This window comes from Leucoraja erinacea, chromosome 1 (assembly GCF_028641065.1).
Source record: "Leucoraja erinacea ecotype New England chromosome 1, Leri_hhj_1, whole genome shotgun sequence".
In the NCBI taxonomy this organism is placed as follows: Eukaryota; Metazoa; Chordata; class Chondrichthyes; order Rajiformes; family Rajidae; genus Leucoraja; species Leucoraja erinaceus.
The window spans coordinates 69859203-69884908 of NC_073377.1; the positions used below are offsets into that span (position 1 = coordinate 69859203).

Consider the following 25706-nt stretch of genomic DNA (forward strand, 5'->3'; position numbering starts at 1 on the left):
ATAACGTGCTGGTGAAAGAAGCTGTGTGTGTGTGTGTATTTGTCTCTGTGTGTATGTGTCTGTGTGTGTGTGTGTGTGTCTCTGTTTGTGTGTGCGTCTGTGTGTATGTGTGTCTCTGTGTGTCTCTGTGTGTGTGTCTCTCTGTCTCTGTCTGTCGCTGTTCCCGTTGCCGGTTTTTCAGGCGACTGCCGGCAACTTGACAGAAAAATCGCCCAATTCTCATAATTTGATATACTTCTGTCAGGTCTCTCTTCAAACTCCAACACTCCAAAGAAAACAAACAATGTTTGTCCAATCTCTTCTGGATATTAGATGAACTAAGTAATATAGAGGCCAAGAAAATGTTTTTTTTTTCTATTGAAAAAGGTGTGACTTTTCTTCAGCCATTCAATGACAGGAATTTTCCTGTCTAACTATGACAAGCACAGAGCAAAAGGAGTGCCTTTTGTCAAATGTCACTGACTATTGTCATGACTTGTTGATTCAGTTCTATCATCCATTTTACATTTTCAATAAATCCTGTTAACTATAATTATGATACATGTTCCTGTGTATTTTGGTTTTAGCACTGCATTTTTCATTTTCTTTTGTAACTTAATCTATGCGATCTTTTTACCAATGTCAACATAAAACCAGCCAAGCTATCATAAGACTTTCTGTGACACACATGGTACATGTATGAAATTGGATAGCCATGTATTAGCAATTTGGTGATTATGGTCCTTAATTTGCTTTAGTGTTTTTTCACAAAGATAATGCCAGGACCAAGGATAAAAGTATTTAGAATTTATAACTTTAGAATCCTTCCATTTCAGTGTTATAGTTAGCTGAAAAAACTCACAATGAAAAATATCTGGATTCACAGATACATATTCGGTAGTTAATTATTTAAAGGTCATAAAAACTTTAATATATATATTCTGTAAATATGGTAAGAATCACTAAGTTGCCTTAAGTTACACTGCAATGCAGTAATTGTAGTAATAAATACCGTACCCTCCATAATGTTTGGGACAAAGACCCATCATTTATTTATTTGCCTCTGTGCTCCTCAATTTGAGATTTGTATTAGAAAAAAATCATATGTGGTTAAAGTGCACAATGTCAGATTTTATTAAAGGTTGTTTTTAATATATTTTTGTTTCATCATGTAGAAATTACAGCTGTGTTTATACATAGTCACCCCCCCCCCCCCCCCCCCCCCCCCCCCCCCATAATCAGGGCACCATAATGTTTGGTACACATGGCTTCACAGGCATTTGTAATTGCTTAGGTGTGTTTAATTGCCTCCTTAATGCAGGTATAAGAGAGCTCTCCGCACCTAGTATTTTCTCCAGTCTTTCCATCACCTTTGCAAACTTGTATTGCTGTTTATCAACATGAGGACCAAAGGTGTGCCAATGAAAGTCAAAGAAGCCATTATGACATCAGCCAAACCTTAGGCTTACCAAGATTAACTGTTTGGAACATCATTAAGAAGAAAGAGAGCACTGGTGAGCTTACTAATCGTAAAGGGACTGGCAGGCCAAGGAAGACCTCCGCAGCTGATGACAGAATAATTGTCTATAATAAAGAAAAATTCCCAAACACCTGTCCGACAGATCAGAAACATTCTTGGCGTGGATTTGTCAATGGCCAGTGTCCGCAGAAGACTTCATGAACAGAAATACAGAGGCTACACTGCAAGACGCAAACCACTGGTTAGCTGCAAAAATAGGATGGCCAGGTTACAGTTTGTCAAGAAGTACTTAAAAGAGCAACCAAAGTTCTGGAAAAAATGTCTTGTGGACAGATGAGATGAAGATTAACTTAAATCAGAGTGATGACAAGAGCAAAGTATGGAGGAGAGAAGGAACTGCCCAAGATCCAAAGCATACCACCTCATCTGTGAAACACAGTGGTGGGGGTGTTAAAGATGGCTGCAATACAGGCCTGGCACAGCATCACCAGAGAAGACTCCCCACAACTGGTAATGTCCATGAATCGCAGACTTCAAGCAGTCATTACATGCAAAGTATATGCAACAAAATACTAAAACTGACTACTTTCATTTACATGACATTGCTGTAAACATTATGGTGCCCTGTTATGGGGAGACAATGTATAAACACTGCTGCAATTTCTACATGGTGAAACCAAAATGTATAAAAATGGCCTTTATTAAAATACTTTAACCACATGTGATTTTTTTCTATTACAAATATCAAATTGTGCCGTACAGAGGCAAATAAATAAATGATGTGTCTTTGTCCCAAACATTATGGAGGGCACTGTAGATGTTACGCTATAGTTGAAGATAAATTGATCATTCTGATTGCCAGGTTAGGTTTTTTGGGACTTTTGCACATGGAGGTATTCAACCAACGATTGGAACAAGAGTACAATGCATCAGTCATTCTTACTGCCCCTACAGTTCCATATAAGGCAGTTCTTCAATTATCCAGCAAATTAATTAAGGTACTTTTATCTTAAATCACTTTTCGCACCTAATACATTGAAGTTGATTCCATTGAGAAATTATCTGACTAGCTAAACTTTTATTAATATTATACTTTCAAAGAATTAGAAAATGTATACAATATTTTTATTTTATTTTAGGAATATGGAGAAGAAGAAATTACAATTTTAAACCCATGCCATTTTCCAGATAGGAACCAAGTTAAAGAATATCTGGAACCAGTAGTCATCGGCACTATCCTCAGTCCTGATGATTACATTGGGAAAATAATATCTCTTTGTAAGGTACAATTAATCTGCCGGAAAGCAATAATCAACAGTTTATTTCCTCATATAATGTAATACATGTTTTTTTTCCGAACGATTGTCGCAATAAAGCCAAGAATACAATAGAGCCAAGAAGTAAACAGTGGCCTTAACAAATACCAAAAGATAGTAAAAGATGAAATAAAAATAAATGTGTTTGATCTTTGGTGAGGTCCTGTTCTCTGAGATCTAATTATTTTGGGATGAACTGTTGAATATCAGTTTGCATCCTGCGAATGGAACCCCTTTTGCAATTGTTATACTCTGATAATAGCAGTATGCACTAGAGTTAAAGGTACGGTGTAATTTAAAGATAGTGTCATTGTCCATATTACTGGTCACATCCTGTGGATCTTTCTCCACATCTCCCACTCATATGCCCTGACCACTGTTCTTGAGCCCTCTTTTGACTTGTGCCTTTAGTTCTCCTTAATAGCCCTTGCCCACGGTACGAGTTCATTTCAAGAGCTCTCCCGAGTTTTAAAAAAAATCAAACTCATGGTAAGCACAGAGAATGAACGTAGCGGGTACGTCGGAGCTCAGGGATAATGGCAGGTACTCGGGAAGACTTGCTAATGGCCGGTAAGCACAGGAAGACTCGTGAAGATTGTTCAACATGATGAAAAACGTCCACGAGAGCCCCGAGTACCGACGAGTGGCCATTACCGTAAATCTCAGAGTTTGAATCAGGGCAAACTCGGGAGAACTCTTGGAATGAACTCTTACCATGGGACAGGGGTTTAAGAGTTTATTGGTTTAGACGGAGTATTAAAATGTCTGCAGGATTTACAGCAAACGTGTAGGAAGCAATTCGAGAGGCTGAAATTGGTGTTAAATGTCAGGTGATTGCAAAAGCAATTGATCGGAACCTGATGAAATAGCAGCAATGGGCAGAGGAAGAAGCTTGGAGTGTAGATAAATGAAAGAGGGATTGGGGAAGAAAAGAAGAATCCTGGTGGAGTTGCTATCTCACAGCTCCAGAGATACTTGTTCGATCCTGACCTTGGGTGCTGTCAGTGGAGTTTGCATGTTCTCCCTGTGACTGCTTGGACTTCCTCCAGGTGCTGGATTTCCCACACATCCTAAAGACATGTGGGTTTGTGGGTTCATTGGCCTCTGTAAATTGCCCTTGATGTGTAGGGAGTGAATGCAAAAGTAGAATAATATAGAGCTAGTGTAAACAGGTGATCAATGGTCAGCATGGGCTCGGCAGGCCAAAGGGCTTATTTCCATGTTGCATCTTTCCATTTTAATTCAATTCAAAAGATGGGGGAAAGAGAAAGGTTAATTTATCATTGCAAAAATGTTGGATGGGAATCTTGTGAGACATTGTAGCCAATACGTGAAAAAATCCCAAGAGATGAATAGAAGAACGCAGTTTGTGACAATAGATAATAGACAATAGGTGCAGGAGTAGGCAATTCGGCCCTTTGAGCCAGCACCGCCATTCACTGTGATCATGGCTGATCATCCCCAATCAGTACCCCGTTCCAGCCTTCTCCCCATATCCCCTGACTCCACTATTTTTAAGAGCCCTATCTAGCTCACTCTTGAAAGAGTGAACCTGCCTCCACCGCACTCTGAGGCAGAGAATTCCACGGACTCACCACTCTCTGTGAGAAAAAGTGTTGTGTCCATTCTAAATGGCTTACTCCTTACTCTTAAACTGTGGCCCCTGGTTCTGGACTCACCCAACATCGGGAACATGTTTCCTGCCTCTAGCGTGTCCAAACCCTTAACAATCTTAAATGTTTCAATGAGATCGCCTCTCATCCTTCTAAACTCCAGAGTGTACAAGCCCAATTGCTCAGTTCTCTCAGCATATGACAGTCCCGCCATCCCGGGAATTAACCTTGTAAACGTACGCTGCACTCCCTCAATAGCAAGAATGTCCTTCCTCAAATTAGGGGACCAAAACTCCACACAATACTCCAGGTGTGGTCTCACTAGGGCTCTGTACAACTGCAGAAGGACCTCTTTGCTCTTATATTCGATTCCTCTTGTTATAAAGCCCAACATGCCATTTGCTATCTTCACTGCCTGCTGAACCTGCATGCATACTTTCATAGACTGATGAACAAGGACCCCCAGATCCCATTATACTTCCCCTTTTCCCAACTTGACGCCATTTAGATAGTAATCTGCCTTCCTGTTTTTGCTACCAAAGTGGATAACCTTACATTTATCCGCATTAAACTTCTTCTGCCATGCATCTGCCCACTCCCCCAACCTGTCCTAGTCACCCTGCATTCTCATAGCAGTTCACCTCACAGTTCATACTGCCACCCAGCTTTGTGTCATCTGAAAATTTGCTAATGTTACTTTGAATCCCTTCATCCAAATCATTGATGTATATCATAAATAGCTGTGTTCCCAGCACCGAGCCTTGCGGTACCCCACTAGTCACTGCCTGCCATTCTGAAAGGGACCGTTTCCCTACTCTTTGTTTCCTGTCTGCCAACCACTTCTCTATCCATGTCAGCACTCTACCCCCAATACCATGTGCCCTAATTTTGCCCACTAATCTCCTATGTGGGACCTTATCAAATGGTTTCTGAAAGTCTCGGTATACTACATCCCTTGTTTCTGAAAGTCTCGGTACACTGACTCTCCGAGTTACATCTTCAAAAAATTGCAGAAGATTAATCAAACATGATTTCCCCTTCGTAAATCCATGCAGACTGGGACCGATCCTGTTACTGCTATCCAAATGTGTGGCTATTTCAACTTTTATAATTGACCAGCAGCTTCCCCACCACCTATGTCAGGCTAACTGGTCTATAATTCCTTGTTTTCTCTCTCCAGCCTTTCTTAAAAAGTGGGATAACATTAGCTACCCTCCAATCCACAGGAACTGATCCTGAGTCTATAGAACATTGGAAAATTATCACCAATGCATCCACGATTTCTAGAGCCACTTCCTTAAGTACCCTGGGATGCAGACCATCAGGCCCTGGGGATTTATCAGCCTTTAGTCCCATCAGTCTATCCAACACCATTTCCTGCCTAATGTGGATTTCCTTCAGTTCCTCCGTTAATTACCCCTCTGGCCACTACTATATCAGGAAGATTGTTTGTGTCCTCCTTAGTGAAGACAGATTCAAAGTACCTGTTGGGTACCAGAATGGCCCGAGAATTGCCAGTGCTGCGAGGTGAGCAGAACTGAATAACATTGCTTCAGCCAGGTTCATTCAGTACTTACTCTCAACATTGACAACTGGACTTGCTTCTTTAGCAAGGAGTCTAGAGATTAGACTGTATAATATTCCAAAAATTCACCCACGTTAGGTCCAGTCTATCAACAAATCAATAATTGGAGATTGTCTTTCATGGGAAAGGCATAATTTAATGCTGGGGAAATGAGCTTACAAGAAAATTGTGGGATAAACATATTTAAGTGTTACTAAATTCTACAGTTGTGTCCCAGGTATAATACCATAAATCATTGGATATTTCTCAGATTTTACACCTGCATGGCAGAAGTTGAATGACAATACATACAAATTAATTTTGTGATTTCCAAGGAATAAATGGTGACCCAGTATTTCACCATGCATGGACTTCTATTTTAGTATCACTACTCACACAGGAAATATTCCCCTAGAATTCAGTGAGTGAAATTTGATTTCTCTGGTACCTTTTCATTTAGTGCATCTGCACTTTAAAATACCAGTTGAAGTACATTGCAATATTACCTATGGTAACACCAATCAGCTTTTTCCAATTTAAAAAAAAATGTCATTGTGTTATAACATTTCTTTATCTTTTCTGCTTGCTATTTAGTCAGTGAAAATAAATGGCGATGGTTTTAGGTAAACTTTGTTTGAACTGAATTAAATGTTTCATTACTGGTTTGATTTAGAATCGAAGAGGAATTCAGAAGAATATGGTTTACATTGATGAACAGAGAGTTATGATGCAATACCAATTTCCATTGAATGAAATTGTGGTAGACTTTTACGACAGTTTAAAATCTCTTTCTTCAGGATATGCCAGGTAGGAATATATAAAATCTAATTTATCTGTATAAAGTAGAAACAAAAAAACCAAGGAAGTAACTATTCGTCAAGTGGAAAGGAAATGATGTGCGTGCCAATTAAAATAAATGCAGGGAAGGTTATGGGGGTGAGGAGTGGGGTAATGGAGTGGAAAGCGGTCAAGTGGAGTGCAATGAGGCCATGCGGTGGTAGACATGCTGACTTACAGCTGCAGAGACCCGGGTCCAATCCTGACTATGGGTGCTGATATTCAGAGTTTGTATGTTCTCCCTGTAAAGGGGCTGTCCCCTTTACAGGGAGTGGAGACACTTTTAAGAAGTATAATAAAGTTTAGTGGGCATTTTACCTACTGGTTGGTTTTCCTGGTTCCTGAAAACTCCAATGAGCCAATCAAAATGCCCGGTCAGCGAAGGAGATTGCCTACGGTTGGCTGCCCTCGACTGCCTGTAACTAAATAGCGACCCCACTCCACTGCACTACGAGTTAAAAAGAACCATGCCGACCACATTTTACTCACAGAAAATGTTTCCACGACCTAGCTGAGGCCGCGAGTATTCGGGAACTTCCCTCGAGCATGAAAGAGAGTTCCAGTGACCTCATAGGACCTCCTAGGACCACGTGTCAACCATGCTGCGAGTTTGAGTCGAGGGCAAACTCTTCTAAACTTGCAGATTAGGTCGCTGGAGGTTTGGAAGTTAATTGGCTTCTGTAAATTGTCCCTAGTGTGCAGTATTGAACTAGGGTATGGTCAGCGTGTACCCGGTGGGCCGAAGTGCCTGTTTCCACACTCTATCTCTAAACTAAATCAAATTAATTGCAGCAGTGCTCAACAATCATACCTTGGGTTATATTAAGTTCAAAATGTTATTTAAACCGAGAAAATTGCCAGTGAAATAAGAATCCATTTCCCACTTATTAAGTCACACAGTTATACAGCATAAAAATAGGACCTTCAGCCCACCAAATATGTGCTCTCTAGTTTTAGACATCCCAACCATGGAGAATATACTCTGCCTATCAACCCTACCTGTGTCACCAACCATTTTATAACCAACATCATTGTCATGGAACCTGACTTCTCCCTGATCTCCCACAATATGAATACAATATTATTATTTTACATTGTGAATAAAATATTCAGTTTACAGCTGCAAATATTAATTATTGTTATTATGTGTGAAATGTTTTAAATTTCATGTGCGATGCTCTGGTATTCCCTGGGAAACGTCTTTTCATTTTGCACTGTGCAACTGTTGCTTGCAAGATGACAATAAAGGTTGATTGATTGATTGATTGATTGATTGATTGATTGATTGATTATTTTCTAATGTGTATTTAAACAAGTTTTTAAAATTTTGTTTTATACTGTAGTTTCGACTATGAAGATGCAGGTTACCAGGCAGCTGACTTAATTAAAATGGATATTTACCTCAATGGAAAATGTGTGGAGGAACTCACAATGGTTGTGCACAGGTTTGTCACATATTGTAGATGCACAGATGCAATTATGCATGTTTTTAAAAAAATTGTAAACTATGATTTCTGGATCTAAATATATACCGATCAAGAATAATGGAAAACAAATTGAATAGATTTTCACTGATTTAGATGGCATACCTGCAGTTCGATGGACAACCTTTTTTTGAAGTGGTCTTTAAATTACAAGGCATCAGGAGAGAGGCGACAGAAGAAAGAGGAATGTTCATGTGGAAATACTAATAAAGCATCACATTTTATAGGGTGTGCTTTGCAATACAGATCAGAACAACAATTTAGCTTTCATAACATCTCCCAAAGGGATACCAAAATATAACACTTGCAGAATCACAGTTTAGTGAATTTTATTCCCTGAAGGTGGCGCCATAGGGGAGTCAAGAAGGGTTTTGACACATTGGCTGTCATTAGTCAGCATATTCATTGGGATGTTATGTTAATCAAGATGTTGGTGTAGGGGGCTTCATCTGGAGTAATGTATTCTGTTTTGGCCACCCTGCTATATGAAGGATGTTATTAGATGGAAAGTGTGCAGATAAGATTTATGAGGACATTGTCGGGAATTGAGTGCCTAAGCTATAAGGAGAAGTTGGGCTTTATTCTTTAGCACAGGAAGTTGGTGATTAATCTTATTAAGGTGTAAAAGATCATGAGAGGAATAGATAGGGTAAATGCACTGTCTTTTACCCATAGAAGGGGAATCAAGAAACAGGATATAGGTTTAGGGTGATGGGGGAAAGATTTAATAGGAACCTGAGTGGTGACTTTTTTACACAGTGGATGGTGGGTATATGGAGTGAGCTGCCAGAGTAGTTAGTTGAGGCAGGTACTATAACAACATTTAGTCTAACAGTGATACAGTGTGGAAACAGGCCCTTCAGCCCAACTTGCCCACACCGGCCAACATACTGTGATTGAAAACTAAATATTCCAGGATTCCGTTGCTTCAGGTGTGATAGAATTGGAGGGGCAAGAGGTGGAGGTGTTGCATTGCTTATCAGGGAAGATATTACAGCAGTGCTTTGGCAGGATAGATTAGAGGGCTCGTCTAGGGAGGCTATTTGGGTGGAACTGAGAAATGGGAAAGGGGTAGCAACACTTATAGGGGTGTATTATAGACTGCCAAATGGGGAGCGAGAATTGGAAGAGCAAATATGTAAGGGGATTGCAGATATTAGTAGTAAGCACAAGGTAGTGATTGTGGGAGATTTCAATTTTCCACACATAGACTGGGAAACACATTCTGTAAATGGGCTGGATGGGTTGGAGTTTGTGAAATGTGTGCAGGATAGTTTTTTGCAGCATAATAATAATAATAATAATAATAATAACGTTTTGTTTATAGGGACAGTGCATATTAATTAACATTTGCATGTAAATATGCGAGATTGTAGCCAATCAGTAGCTAATTTCCGTCTCTAGTCCCAGGCAAAGGTAGGTGAAGTGTCTGGGACACAACGACAGTACACACTCCAAGCAGGATTCGAACCGGCCACCTTCAGGTTGCCAGCTGAACACTTAGCCCATTGCGCCATCTGTCGTCCTACATAGAAGTACCTACTAGAGAAGGGGTGGTGCTGGACCTCCTGTTAGGAAATGAGATAGGTCAGGTGGCAGAGGTATGCGTTGGGGAACAGTTCGGGACCAGTGATCACAATACCATTAGTTTCAATATAATTATGGAGAGGGTCAGAACTGGACCTAGGGTTGAGATTTTTGATTGGAGAAAGACTAACTTTGAGAAGATGCGAAAGGATTTAAAAGGAGTAAATTGGGACAGTTTGTTTTATGGGAAAGATGTGGAAGAGAAATGGAGGTAAGAGTACAGAATCTGTATGTCCCTGTTCGGTTGAAAGGAAATAGTAAAAATTGTAAAGAGCCATGGTTTTCAAGAGAAATTGGACATTTGGTTCGGAAAAAGAGAGAGATCTACAATAATTATAGGCAGCATGGAGTAAATGAGGTGCTTGAGGAGTATAACGAATGTAAAAAGAATCTTAAGAAAGAAATTAGAAAAGCTAAAAGAAGATATGAGGTTGCTTTGGCAAGTAAGGTGAAAGTAAATCCAAAGGATTTCTACAGCTATATTAATAGCAAAAGGATAACGCGGGATAAAATTGGTCCATTAGAGAGTCAGAGTGGACAGCTATCTGCAGAGCCAAAAGAGATGGGGGAGATATTGAACAATTTATTTTCTTCGGTATTCACCAAGGAGAAGGATATTGAATTATGTGAGGTAAGGGAAACATGTAGAGTAGCTATGGAAATTATGAGATTCAAAGAAGAGGAAGTACTGACACTTTTGAGAAATATAAAAGTGGATAAGTCTCCAGGTCCGGACAGGATATTCCCTAGGACAGTGACAGAAGTTCGTGTAGAAATAGCAGGGGCTATGACAGAAATATTTCAAATGTCATTAGAAACGGGAATAGTGCCGGAGGATTGGCGTACTGCGCATGTTGTTCCATTGTTTAAAAAGGGGTCTAAGAGTAAACCTAGCAATTATAGACCTGTTAGTTTGACGTCAGTGGTGGGCAAATTAATGGAAAGGATGCTTAGAGATAATATATATAAGCATCTGGATAAACAAGGTCTGATTAGGAACAGTCAACATGGATTTGTTCCTGGAAGGTCATGTTTGACTAATCTTCTTGAATTCTTTGAAGAGGTTACTCGGGAAATTGATGAGGGTAAAGCAGTGGATGTTGTATATATGGACTTCAGTAAAGCCTTTGACAATGTTCCTCACGGAAGGTTGGTTAAGAAGGTTCAATTGTTGGGTATTAATGGTGGAGTAGCAAGATGGATTCAACAGTGGCTGAATGGGAGATGCCAGAGAATAATGGTGGATGGTTGTTTGTCAGGTTGGAGGCCAGTGACGAGTGGGGTGCCACAGGGATCTGTGTTGGGTCCACTGTTGTTTGTCATGTACATCAATGATCTGGATGATGGTGTGGTAAATTGGATTAGTAAGTATGCAGATGATACTCAGATAGGTGGGGTTGTGGATAATGAAGTAGATTTTCAAAGTCTACAGAGAGATTTATGCCAGTTGGAAGAGTGGGCTGAAAGATGGCAGATGGAGTTTGATGCTGATAAGTGTGAGGTGCTACATCTTGGCAGGACAAATCAAAATAGGATGTACATGGTAAATGGTAGGGAATTGAAGAACGCAGGTGAACAGAGGGATCTGGGAATAACTGCACACAGTTCCCTGAAAGTGGAATCTCATGTAGATAGGGTGGTAAAGAAAGCTTTTGGTGTGCTGGCCTTTATAAATCAGAGCATTGAGTATAGAAGTTGGGATGTAATGTTAAAATTGTACAAGGCATTGGTGAGGCCAATTATGGAGTATGGTGTACAATTTTGGTCGCCTAATTATAGGAAGGATGTCAACAAAATAGAGAGAGTACAGAGGAGATTTACTAGAATGTTGCCTGGGTTTCAGCAACTAAGTTACAGAGAAAGGTTGAACAAGTTAGGGCTTTATTCTTTGGAGCGTAAAAGGTTAAGGGGGGACTTGATAGAGGCCTTTAAAATGATGAGAGGGATAGACAAGAGTTGACGTGGATAAGCTTTTCCCACTGAGAATAGGGAAGACTCAAACAAGGGGACATGACTTGAGAATCAAGGGACAGAAGTTTAGGGGTAACATGAGGGGGAACTTCTTTACTCAGAGAGTGGTGGCTGTGTGGAATGAGCTTCCAGTGAAGGTGGTGGAGGCAGATTCGTTTTTATAATTTAAAAATAAATTGGATAGTTATATGGACGGGAAAGGAATGGAGGGTTGTGGTCTGAGCGCAGGTATATGGTACTAGGGGAGAATACGTGTTCGGCACGGACTAGAAGGGTCGAGATGGCATGTTTCCGTGCTGTAATTGTTATATGGTTATACCCCAGCTACACTAGTCCCACCTGCCTGCATTTGGTCTATATCCCTCCAAACCTGTCCTATGCATGTACCTGTACACTGTTTCTTAAATGTTGGGATAGTCCCTGCCTCAACTACCTCCTCTGACAACTTGTTCCATACACCCACCACCCTTTATGTGGAAAAAGTTACCCCTCGAATTCCTAATAAATCTTTTTCCCTTCACCTTAAAACTATGTCCTATAGTCGTCAATTCACCAACTCTGGGCAAGAGACATCCACCCGATCTATTCGTCTCATGATCATTTAAAATACATTTGTACATATACATAGAAAGGAAAGATTTAGAGGGATATGGGCCAAACACAGGCAGCAGTGACTAGCATAGAAGGGGCATCTTGATCGTCACAGGCAAATTAGATCCAAGTGCCTCTACGCAGTATGGTTCTATAACTATTAATTAGCTGCAGTTCCTAAAGTTGCATGCAGGATGGTAATTCGTTAAATATTACATTACACCGCATTCCCGTGTATGTAAAATAAATGTTAATGGTTCTAAACAGTCCAAACAAATTTTGATTTTGCAGTAATGAAGCCAACCCACAACACAGAATTATTTGCACCAACAGCTGAGAAGGTGGCCTATTCTGAATATTCCTATAGAAGTCTCTCCCGGCTCATTTGTTTTGGTTAATGGCGCACAAAATCCATGACTTACTCCTTTATACATACTTTATACATCATGAATTACATCCATGAAATGAATCAGCAACTTTTAAATGCTGCATAGCACTTAACTGGACAAGAAGTGCTGTCTCAAAGTACAGGTAGCAGGCTAAATGATCAGAATTGCAAAGTTGACATATTTGCACTGCAATGCTCCCTTTAATGCAGAGGTATTGGAGGTGATTCTGAAAATAGTCCAAGATAAAAGATAGCCTTATCTTTCCCTTGTAAATTTTTACACTAAAGGTGAGGGCATGCTTTTAGATCTTTACTCTTTTGGTGATTTAGTGATTTGCCTTGGACTGGACTCATCGACATATTTCTGCCCTTCTGTGTCTCTATACTTCACATAAGAGACTAAAGGTGCATAATAATGGTAATTTCTGGAAACAATCCTCCAAAATCCTACTTCCCAGCCTTTCAAAAGTAATGAGCTGAACCCCTCAGAAAGTTATGAAATCTCTGAAATGTCCAATGTTGGCCTCAGTCTGGAATTTTAAGAACAAATAACAGTCGGTAAGTTTGTTTCACTAATTGAATAGCCAAGTCCCACTCGAAATATCCATTTCATCAGAGCAATCCAAGGTTCTCGCCCAAATTTCTGAAGATTTATTTTAATAGTTAAACAGTGGATCCAATTTTGCAGATGATAATGACATCAGATTGGCACTTGCCATTATTTAAGTACAAATCACTCTGTGGCATTCAGCAAGGATGTAACAGCGCTTTAATTTGCAAATCATTACAGGTTGCTGGCCAAATTCCAGCACTCAACTGTGCAAAATCAGCACCTTGTGATGTTCACAAACTCACTGCATTTACCACTTTATTGACCAGTAAAATCATTGCAGTGTAGTAAGTCTAATCATTGCCAGCGTATCTATCTATTTTAATGGTGTAATATTTGCAAATGACTGCTGATCAGCTTATTTCAAAAATAAACAACTGTAGATATATAAGACCACGAGACATAGGTGCAAAATTGGGTCACTCAGCCCATCAAGTCTGCTCTGCCTTTCAATCATGGCTGATCTATTTTCGCCTCTCAACCCCATTCTCCTGGTTTCTCCCTGTAACATTTGATGACCTTACTAATCAAGAACCTATCAATCTCCATTTTAAAAATACCCAATGACTCGACCTCCACAGCCTTCTGTGGCAATGAATTCCACAGATTCACCACCGTATGGCTAAAGAAATTCCTTCTCGTGTCCTTTTATTCTGAGTCTGTGCCCTCTAGTCTTAGACTCAGCCACTACTGGGAACATCCTCTCCACACTCGCTCCATCCAGGCCTTTCATTATTCAGTATGTTTCAATGAGATCCCCCCTCAACCGTCTAAACTCTGGTGAGTACAGGCCCAGAACCATCAAACACACTTCATATGTTTACCCCATCATCCCTGGGATCATTCTCATCAACTGACACAGTTTATTAATACTTACTTATAGGATGTGAATAATTTTCAGATATTGATAACGTTATGTGTCAGACAATGAGGTAGACCCATGGTGAAAGTGACTGAGCACACTCCTGTTGATTGTACAGCAACCAAAGTCAATTTAGTTGGAGAACAATGTATATTTAAAGAGCATAGGAACTAGAACTTATGGCAACAACTTCTCTTCTGAAAGCTGAGAAGTATCTGCAGAAAAAATGTAATTGTTGCGTATAAATTATGCACATAAAGTCATTTTCAGACTCGTACACAAATGTGGTCCCCAGATTTGATTGATAGAGGAATTATTCAGTTGTCTCAACATCAGATAGAGAAAGCGTTCTCGCTATGTACTGCCTTTATAAATGGTAAATTATTAATATTTACATGTTTTCTAACTTCCTCTTTATTTTTTTGACCATGATCTACACTGTACCAACTCTGCACTTAATTTAACCTTTAGTCCATCAGTTCTATTCTAATACATCCTCCTTCCCAATCCATTTAGTTCAGTGGATCAGGTGGTACACATTCCCATTGCCCAGTATCCTAGATGTCATTATCATGGTACAGTTTCCAGCAAATCTTATTGTGTGAATTTTATGACTTAAATGTATAAAATAACCCTAATAAGGCATTCCTTGAAATATGCAATTTCTTAAATAAACCTGACAAGTTTTCTCATTCTTTCCTTTAATTATACATAGCAAAATGTAACAGTGAATTGGATGTATGTGGTACTGGGATCTCTTCTGGGGCGGGGGGTGGGGGGGGCAACAGCATGGACAGGTATCCGTGCAGTTAACGGGAAAGAGAGTGGGAAAGGTCAAGTTTAAACTAACAGGGCAGGGGGATGGGAATGAATGCATGCAGACAGAGGGACATAAAAGGAGGGAGATAAGAAAAACTAACCTGAAAGCTTTGTGCCTTAATGCGAGGAGCATTCGAAATACGGTGGATGAACTGAATATGCAGTTAGTAGTTAAGGGATATGTTATAGTCGGAATTATGGAGACATGGCCCCAGGGTGACCAAGGCTGGGAACTAAACATGCAATATTCAGGAAGAATAGACAGAAAGGAAGAGGAGGTGGGTGGCATTGTTGGTTAAAGAGGAGATTAATGCAATGGTAAGAAGAGACATTAGCTTGGATGCTGTAGAATTTGTATCGGTAGAACTGCGAAATAGCCAAGGGCAGAAACGCTTGTCGGAGTGGTATACAGACCAACAAACAGCAGTAGTGAGGTTGGGGATAGCATCAAACTGGAAATTGGGGATGCGTGTAGCAAATGTACAGCAGTTATCATGGGTGGCCTTAATCTACATATAGATCAGTGTAACCAAATTGATAACAACACTGAGGAGGAGGATTTCCTGGAGTGTATACGGGATGGTTATCTAAGCCAATATGTAGAGGAACAAACTAGAGAGCAGGCCATCCTAGACTGGGTATTATGTAATGAGGAATGATTATTTAGCAATCTTTTTGTTCAAAGCTACTTGGGCAACAGTGACCATAATATGGTGGAATTCTGCATTAGGATGGAAAGTGACACGGTTAATTCAAAGACTAGGGTCCTGAACTTAAAGAAAGGAGACTTTGAAGATATGAGACAGGAATTCACCAGGATAGACTGGCAAATTATACTTAAAGGATTGATGGTGGAGATGCAATGGCAAAGATTTAAAGACCGCATGGATGAACTCCAAAATTTGGCCAGAGAAAGCAGCCAACCAGAGGACTGGGAGAAATTTGGAGCTCAACAGAGGAGGAAAACGGGGTTAATTAAGGGGGGGGGAGCATGAAAAAAAGCTTGCGAGAAATATAAAAACTGACTCTAAAAGCTTCTTTAGATATGTAAAAAGGAAAAGATTAGTGAAGACAAAAGTAGACCCCTTACAATCAGAGACAGGTGAATTTACATTGGGAAACAAAGAAATGTCAGAAAAGTTAAACAAATACCTTGGTTCTGTCTTCACTAAGGAAGACACAAGCAATCTCCCCGAAATACTAGGGGACTGAGGATCTCATGGGAAGGAGGAACTGAAGGTAATCAACATTTGTCTTGAAATGGTGTTAGGTAAACTGCTGGGACTGAAGGCAGATATATCCCCAGGGCCTGATGTTCTGCATCCCAGAGTACTCAAGGAGGTGGCCTTAGAAATTGTGATGCATTGGTGATCATTTTCCAATGTTCTCTCGACTCAGGATCAGTTCCGGGTGGACTGGAGGGTAGCCAATGTAACTCCATGGGGAATTATAGAGCAGTTAGCCTTACATCGGTAGTGGGGAAGATGCTTGAGTCGATTGTTAAAGATGTTATAGCAGCACATTTGGAAAGCAGTGACAGGATCGGTCAAAGTCAGCATGGATTTATGAAGGGAAAATCATGCTTGACTAATCTTCTGGAATTTTTTGAGGATGTAACAAGTAGAATGGATAAGGGAGAGCTGGTGGATGTGGTGAATCTGGACTTTCAAAAAGCCTTTGACAAGGTCCCACACAAGAGATTGGTGTGCAAAATTAGAGCACATGGTATTGACATGGAAAGAGAACTGGTTGGCAGACAGGAAGCAAAGAGTTGGAATTAACAGGTCCTTTTCAGAATGGCAGGCAGTGACAAGTGCGGTGCCGCAAGCTTCAGTTATTTACAATATATACTAACGATTTAGATGAGGGAAAATAAATGTGACATCTCCAAGTTTGCAGATAACACAAAGCTGGGTGGAAGTGTGAGCTGCGATGAGGATGCTGTAGATTGGTTATTTCCTACCAACCAATTGTAGTGCGTGTTAGTTGTTGCTCCGCCTAATAGGCGATTTATATTACCAAGAGCTTGCTTACGTAATTCAGTCTAAGTAGCGGTTAGTTACTGTAACGTCCTGCAGACTAATGCTGTAAGTGGACTTGAATAAATAAGTGTTTTATTTTGACGTGTGTACGACTCCACTCATTACAGATGCTATGAGGCTGCAGGTTGACTTGGATAGGTTGGGTGAATGGTTAGATGCAGTATAATGGGGATAAATGTGAGGTTATCCACTTTGGTGGCAAGAACAGAAAGGCTAATTATTATCCTAATGGTATCAGATTAGGAAGAGGGGAGGTGCAACAGGACCTGGGTGTGCTGGTACATCAGTCATTGAGAGTAAGCATGCAGGTGGCGCAGGCAGTGAAGAAAGCTAATGGCATGTTGAGAGAATTGGATTTAGCTCTTAGGGATAAAGGGATCAAGGGGTATGGGGAAAAAGCAAGAACGGGATACTGATTTTAGATGATCAGCCATGATCATATTGAATGTTGGTGCTGGCTCGATAGGCCGAGTGGCCTACTCCTGCACCTATTTTTCTTTGTTTATATTTATGCAACAGATTTAATGTCCCTTGAACACTAATTGCAAGACTGCTGGTTGTGCACCTAACAAAATTAACTCTGCAGATTGGACGAGTAAAATTATGGAAAGGTAGTTTTGGAACTAGATCTGATCTATCCTTGACAATTGTTTGTTGTTGAAAAAAAATCACGTCTCTTTAAAGAGTTCTGAGACATTATCTCCCCTCCTCTCTCTTTGGAGTTTTTTGACCTACTGAGTAATTCCAGTATTTTCTTTTTTTTTTAATTTCCAGTGTTATTACATTTTATATTGTCTTATGAGTTCTTTGTATATTTCAGGGAGAAAGCTTATTTTTCTGGTAAAGCAATAGCAGAACGTTTAAAGGAGACAATACCACAGCAACTTTTTGAAATCGCCATTCAGGCAGCAATAGGCGGCAAAGTCATAGCACGAGAAACGTGAGTACAAAATGTATATACTGCCACTTGTCCTTTTTGTCAAATAAAGACGAATTAGTGAATTATTCTCCAGTAACAGGTTGATCCTTAAAGAAGGAAGAAGTTTTTAAAAAATGCACTTTCCTCTTTTGTTCAGATTACCAGTGTCTGCTGATTAATTTTGAATTTTGAATTTCATTTACTGAATGACAATTAGATTTTTTTGAAAAAACTAATTTTCATTTTGTCAATGAAATTTTAAAATAGTAAATGTAAGTGACACACATCCGGCGAGTAGTCCTCACTCAAAGGATGCTCCAAAAGACCAAAAACTCCCCTCACCTGCCAATTCACATGGACATATTCAACCCACCCACTGCTCGGCTTCCATCTAGATGACCAATTTGGAAGAACCCACCACCAGCTGATTTCACCATCCAATCAGCTTGGAAAAAGGAATGGGAGTCCAAGGACATCCCAAATAAACATCTGGTGTCAGACCCCACCCTACCGGTCCCTGGCACCATTCTCCCAAGGAAGCAGTGGACGACGCTGAATAGATTCAGGACTGGACATGGCCCCTGCTTGGCCAGCCTTCACAAATGGGGCAGCAGTCCAACCCCACTGTGTGCTTGTGGAGAGCAGCAAACAATGCAACACATCATTGAAGCATGCCCTCAACAAAAACTCAAAGGAGGACTTGTCACCCTTCATACAGCAAATCAAGAGGCTTGGCTAAAGGACTTTGCATTCGCTAAATAAATAAATTGACAAAATGAAAATTTGTTTTTTTGTACACTATGTTTATACAATTTTTTGCTTTTGTGCAAAGTAATTAAACTTCATTAAACTTCAAAATTTCAGAATTTTAAATACTTCACATGAATTCTTGATGACAATAAACCATCAAGCTGTTGTAAGTGAAGCATGTTCAACAATGTTCATAAAGTGCTGTTTTACCCCTTAGATTCAAGCTTCATCATCAGTCTTAATACTTTTAGACATATATATCATTGGCTCAGATTCCCAACACATATTAAGGATGACTTTGCCACACATTGGTTAATTGATTAAGTAACTACCTGGGGATGAACTCTAGTTTTCAATCCAATTTCAGGATTCTGTCATTAATTAGGTGAAACTATCACAGATTGAATTATGTAACACAGATTTTCAAGGATTTATGTTACATTACATCAAAGATTTATTCTGAATGTTTTTTTCTCCTTTTCAGTATTAAAGCTGTGAGAAAAAATGTCTTGGCAAAATGTGTAAGTAGTTTTATTATTCCTGTGTAAGAAAAACAATCTCTATATACAATTAAGATGTATTATCAAAGTACCAATTCAATGTTCAGTCAGTTGCAAAACTGTAGATTGGGCTTCAACTGTATTTGTTAATTTAAAATTGAAGTAGTGATTCCAAGAATGTAATTACGGAATTATCATTACTGTATTCCTAAATTACCTTTTTATAAACTGTGATGAGTAAAATTTAGCACACATCTGTTACAAAATATCACAGGTTTTTCTGCTATAATACGATCATTGCGTTCCTAAGAAACTTATTATAAAAAAATATATTGTAAAGGCAATATGTCAGAGGAAGGATGGGGGTTTGAGGCTTGAAATTTACAAAATTGCAACAGCCAAGTTGTTTCCCACAGAATTTTCTAAAGTAAAGGTCTTTTTAATTGCAAAAAAAAAGTGTTACTGCAAGCAAAAGATATTAAAATACTATATGTAACATTGTTTAATAGGGTATTGTTGCACAAATGTCAATAGAAGTGATTGCCTGTCAATTTTAATGGCCACCTGCGATTAAAGTATTAACTTGTGTTCTTTAGAGACAGCAGTGTCTGATTGCTGTGGGGAGGTTATATGGAAACAGTGTTAATTGCAAACAGCTTTGTTAATATTTGTCATTTTCCAAAATAACTTTTAAATAGTACTCTAGTTCCCAATCAAATTTGTGTTATAACCAATTTGGCCTGCGTAATGCAAATATTGTTTCCTAATTCATCACTCGCATTGTATCCAATTTGTGTTCTGGAAACACTTGTTATAGCATAACTATCTGTGCCATAAAATAATTAGATCATTGGTAAATTTTGTTTCCCGCACTCACTGGAGTTTAGGATTAGAGGGGACCTCATTGAAACTTACCGAACAACGAAAGGCTTGGATGGAGAGGGTTTCCACTAGTGGGAGAGTCTAGGACTAGAGGTCATAGCCTCAAAATTAAAAGACGTGCCTTTAGGAAAGAGATGAGGAGGAATTTCTTTAGTCAGAAGGTGATGAATCTGTGGAATTCTTTGCCACAGAAGGCTGTGGAGGCCGTCAATTGATATTTTAATGGTAGAGATATATAGCTTCTTGATTAGTACGGGTGCTAGGTGTTATGGGGAGAAGGCAAGAGAAAGGGTTAGGATGGATAGATAGATCAGCATGATTGAATGGTGGAGCTGACTTGATGGGCCGAATGGCCTAATTCTGCTCCTATCACTGATGGCCACACCACTTTGGATTTAACACTATTCAGAAATAAGTGAAAATATTGATAAAAGCACTTGTCTGTTGAACTCTACAAGTCTACCCTACTTTTCTGAAATATTCCTTAAGGTTTACATATCAGAATTGTGTTACAATGCATTGTGCTGATGATGTAAGGTAAGTTACATTCTTGGTGCATGATACATGTTTCAACAAGTTCCCATTCCACAGCTGGCAGTACATAACATCATAATACCATAATATGGAACATATATTTCATGGTACTAAAGAGAATTTGAAAACTTGGTGTAGTTTAAATAGACTTTAGAGATATAGCATGGAAACAGGCCCTCAGCCCACCAAGTCCACACCGACCAGCGATCACCCGTACATTAGTTCTATCCCACACACTAGAGACAATTTACCGAAGCCAATTAACCTACGAAACCTGTACGTCTTTGGAATGTTGGAGGAAACCGGATCACCCGGAGAAAACCCACCTGGTCACAAGGAGCACAAACAAACTCCATGCAGACAGCACGGAATTTGTACGTTCTCCTTGCGACCGTGTGGGTTTTCTCCAAGTATTCGGGTTTGTCCCACCTTCCAAAAACATACAGGTTTGTAAATGGCTTCGGTAAAAAAAATGTAAATTGTCCCTAGTGTATAGGATAGTGCTAGTGTACTGGGTGATCACTAGTTAGCATGGACTCGATGGGTCGAAGGGCCCCTTTCCGTGCTTTATCTTAAGTCTAAAGCAGCCGCAGTCAGGTATTTGGCACTGTAAGGCAGCAACTCTACCACTGCGCTGCCCTAATGAAAGGTTTTTTTAACAAAGGATTGAACTGGAGTAATTAGAGCAATAAAATTGTACAATTATGCTTTCACAAACACAAAAGCATAACCAAAAATCTGTAGCCTCCTTTTGCCCTAGTAGTTTATGTAATTCATATGTTTAATCAATAATGCTTTATTAGACATTAGACAATAGGTGCAGGAGTAGGCCATTCGGCCCTTCGAGCTAGCACCGCCATTCAATGTGATCATGGCTAATCATCCACAAGCAGTGCTCCTTTCCTGCCTTCTCTCCATATCCCTTAACTCCATTATCCCTAAGAGCTCTATCTAACTCTCTCTTGAAAGCATCTAGAGAACCAGCCTCCACCACCCTCTGAGGCAGAGAATTCCACACACTCACAACTCTGTGTGAAAAAGTGTTTCCTCATCTCCGTTCTAAATGGCTTACCACTTATTCTTAAATTATGGTCCCTGGTTCTGGACTCCCCCAACATTGGGAACATGTTTCCTGCCTCCTGCCTTAATAATCTTATATGTTTCTATAAGGTATCCTCTCATCCTTCTAAATTCCAAAGTATACAAGCACAGCCGCATCAATCTATCAACATATGACAGTCCCGCCATCCCGGGAATTAACCTTGTGAACCTACACTGCACACCCTCAATAGGAAGAATGTCCTTCTTCAAGTTTCAAGACCAACATAGTACTCCAGGTGTGGTCTCATTAAGGCCTGTACAACTGCAAGAAGACCTCTTTGCTCCTATTATTTATTATTAATGTTTAATGTTTTATATGTCATTCCTAACTGTCACTGTACGTCATGTTGTCACTTGCGGGTAGAGCACTAAGGCAAATTCCTTATATGTGAATGCTTGGCCTAAAAAACTGAAACTTATGCATACGTTTAACTCCTGGATATATATTTAGGTGATTGCAGTTCTTAATAAAGCCACAGGATGGCACCTGTGCTGTTTACCAAGGTACAAGGTACCAAGGACATTTACTATCACATACCCCAAATGGTGTAGTGAAATTTGACTTGCCATGCAGCACACAAATAAAGATAAGACACAACATTAAATAATTTAACAATAAACATAGAAACATCCCCCCACAATGGTTCCCACTGTGAGGGAAGGCACAAAGTCCTCTCTCACACCTCCCGCTGCTGAAAGACTCATCCATGCCTTCATCTCCTCCCGACTGGACTACTGCAACTCACTTCTCCTTGGCATCAGCTCCACCTACATCAACTGACTCCAACTGGTCCAGAACGCAGCAGCCCGACTTATCACCCACACCAAATCCTGGCATCACATCACTCCAGTCCTCAAAAAACTTCACTGGCTTCCCATCTCCCACCGGATCACCTACAAAATCCTGGCCCTCACCTACAAAGCCCTCCACCATTTGGCCCCCCCATATCTCACTGACATCCTCTCCCCCTACCAACCCTCACGGTCCCTCAGATCCACATCAGCCGGTCTCCTCCATCCATAAATCCAACCTCCACAGTTTCAGGGACAGAGCCTTATCCAGGGCAGCTCCCAGGCTCTGGAACTCCCTCCCCCAACTGATCTGCAATTCTGTGTCCCTCACCATCTTCCAGTCCCGCCTCAAGACCCATCTCTTCACCTCTGCCTACCCTTAGCCCGATGTCCCCCTCCCTTTTCATCTGTGCTTGAATTGCCTCATATTGTGTTTTGAATTGAATTCTGTCTTTAATTTGTGTACTAGTCATGTCTCTACTATTTATTTCATTCCACTTACATGTTTTTCCTCTACTTGCTAAATTTTTGTAAGGTGTCCTTGAGACTCTTGAAAGGCGCCCATAAATAAAATTTATTATTATTATTATTATTAAAATCCAGTCCCCATCCCCTTGTCCACCCATAGTCGGGCCTGTTGAGGCCTCTGCAGTTGGCGCTACGGTGGCCCGATGTTTCAGGCCCTCTCGCCAGGTGATGGTGCTCCGGCGTCGGGACAATCCTCTCAGCAGCTTCGGACACGTGGAACGGCCGCTTCCTTATTGGAGACCGAGGCTTCCGAAGCCGACAGGCCGCGCTGGATGGAGCTCCACCACTGGTGATCTCGGCGAGAGATCCCTGGCACCCTATGTTAAAGTCAGCGCCGCTGCCCACGGCTGGCCGCTCCACAGTCCCACAGCTCCGCGATGTTCACCTGCGGTCTCAGCATTTCGGAGCTCTAGCGCAGCGACCCAGGCAAGGCATCGCCCCCTCCGCGATACCACTGCGCCGCCGCCGAAGCCGAGGTCCCCTCAGAAAATGCCGATCTAGACCCGTTGGTAGGCTGCGAGGACGGGTCGAAGATGCAGCCCGGAGAATAGCCGCCTCTCCGAACAGGTAGGGACCAGGAAGAGCAGTTTCCCCCCCTTCCCCCTCCCCACCCCCCACATACAAAAAAATAGACCTCCAAACAAAACACTTTTTAACACACTAAAAATAAAAGAAAGAAGTGAAAAGACAGACAGCTGCAGGCTGGGAAGCCATGCCCAACTGGACGGCACCCCCCCCCCCCCCCCACGACAAATAATTTCTATTCAGATTAGCTAACTTCCACTAGGAATAAGTACGCTTACAGTACTCAGCAGAATTGCTGGTTTATGCACACCGTTCCATCTGGAACTGTAAACATTTACCCTTCTATGTTGCAGTTACTGTGACATTCTCATGGGACTGTGGAAGTTTACAATTTATTGGCCAATCTGCACTAGCAATTTTCTGGCTGTGATCTGTCACCGAATTATGTAAAGAGTTCAATTGTGAAGAAGAAACTTGCAGGATCCTTGCAGGTTTCTGCCTCCACTACATTGCGGATGTAGAACAAATAGAAAATAGACAATTAAATCTATCTTGTATCTTGTAATTCTTCCTTTCCCTGCCAATTCTACCAATGAATCTAAATAAATTTGCTTTTTTTCACCCCACTGTTAAGAGAAATAAGGCCTTTCTATTTACTTTATCCATTTCCCTTATTGTTTAATCTGTCAAAATTAAATCTCAGCTCAAACTATTCCAAGGGAAACAGATGTAATATCTCTTTTTTTTCCCACTGCAGTCTTAGATTTGCTCTGGGGTGGTGACTAGAATTGTGTGCAGTACTCACACAGTGGCTTGTCTTGTATACACTTTCCGCATAACCTCTTATACTCGATGCAATAGCCAGTAAATGAAAACATCGCACATGTTCTTTGAATCAGTTCATTAATTACTCCTGTCATCTTGAACAATCCGTGGTTCAAAAATACTTATGTTCCTATGTACCTTTCAGTGTTCACATTGTTTTCTTGTTGTCCTTCCCCAAATGCATTATTGCCAATTTATCTGGTTTGAATGTCATTTGCCCCTGTCCAGCCCATTCATATCCTGCAGCCAAAAACTTGCCTCCTATTGTCAACCATTTTTTGTTGCATGTGTGTACTCACAATCCTTATTGTTTTCAGTACGGTGGAGACATAACTCGAAAAATGAAGCTACTGAAGAGACAAGCTGAAGGGAAGAAAAGGATGAGGAAAATCGGTAATGTGGAAATACCTAAAGATGCCTTCATAAACATACTAAAAAGACAAAAGGACAAGTAAAGTTAATGTGCAGGAAGGAACTGCAGATGCTGGTTTAAACCGAAGATAGATACAAAATGCTGGAGTAACTCAGCCGGACAGGCAGCATCTCTGGAAAGAAGGAATGGTTGATGTCAAGACTTTTCTTCAGACGTTGTTAAGTCGACATATTATGTCAAATGATAAGTTCTTCATCTTCTGCACATACAGCAAGGAGATAAAATGGCCAAGCATAAGAGTGGAATGGATTCTTCATATATATATTGTACATAACAGTCAACATACATCAAAAATAATATAATTTTGATGAATTGGTATGATGGGTGTATATAAATACAATTATATTATATAGTGTGGAATTTCTCGAACAGTTGAAGCCAATCTGCATAATTTCTGCCATTTCAAATTCAAAATTAAGACCAGTGAGAAAAAACTGTTTTATAATTCTCTGTATCAATAATGTGATGAAGATTGCTTTTTTTCAGAAGTATTTATTTTTACTGTAAATATATTGGTCAAATGAAATTAAATTCCCTTTGAAACATAAATGCAATTTTAATATATGTTTTGTATGAGGATGACTTACTTCTACTCCAGTTCTGAGTGGCTGATGAAGCCAACGCGGATGGTACATAATTTACAACAAGGACGAGGAGGTGCAGGGTGAGGTGGGCAGGTGAATAATTGAGGAAGTAGTCTATTTCTATAGACATGACTATGTGCGTACCCAGCACGTGGACTTGGGGTTCTCAATGCCATCCTGAAATCTTTTT

At 40.3% G+C, this 25706-nt stretch overlaps 1 protein-coding gene across 4 annotated transcripts in view; it reads left to right on the forward strand.

Moving 5' to 3' along the window:
- guf1 (GTP binding elongation factor GUF1) overlaps positions 1-25481 on the forward strand; it is a 50518-nt gene extending 25037 nt beyond the window's left edge. For 3 of the 4 annotated variants that reach the window (XM_055636796.1, XM_055636803.1, XM_055636812.1), the window contains 7 exons: positions 2322-2457; positions 2599-2742; positions 6626-6759; positions 8133-8234; positions 17964-18083; positions 19297-19333; positions 24817-25481. In XM_055636796.1, coding sequence (XP_055492771.1) covers positions 2322-2457; positions 2599-2742; positions 6626-6759; positions 8133-8234; positions 17964-18083; positions 19297-19333; positions 24817-24954 — 811 coding nt within the window. In that variant the 3' untranslated portion in view covers positions 24955-25481. The remainder of the gene's footprint in view (positions 1-2321; positions 2458-2598; positions 2743-6625; positions 6760-8132; positions 8235-17963; positions 18084-19296; positions 19334-24816) is intronic. The other variant, XM_055636807.1, reaches the window with a different exon arrangement.
- Positions 25482-25706: the final 225 nt, after the last annotated feature.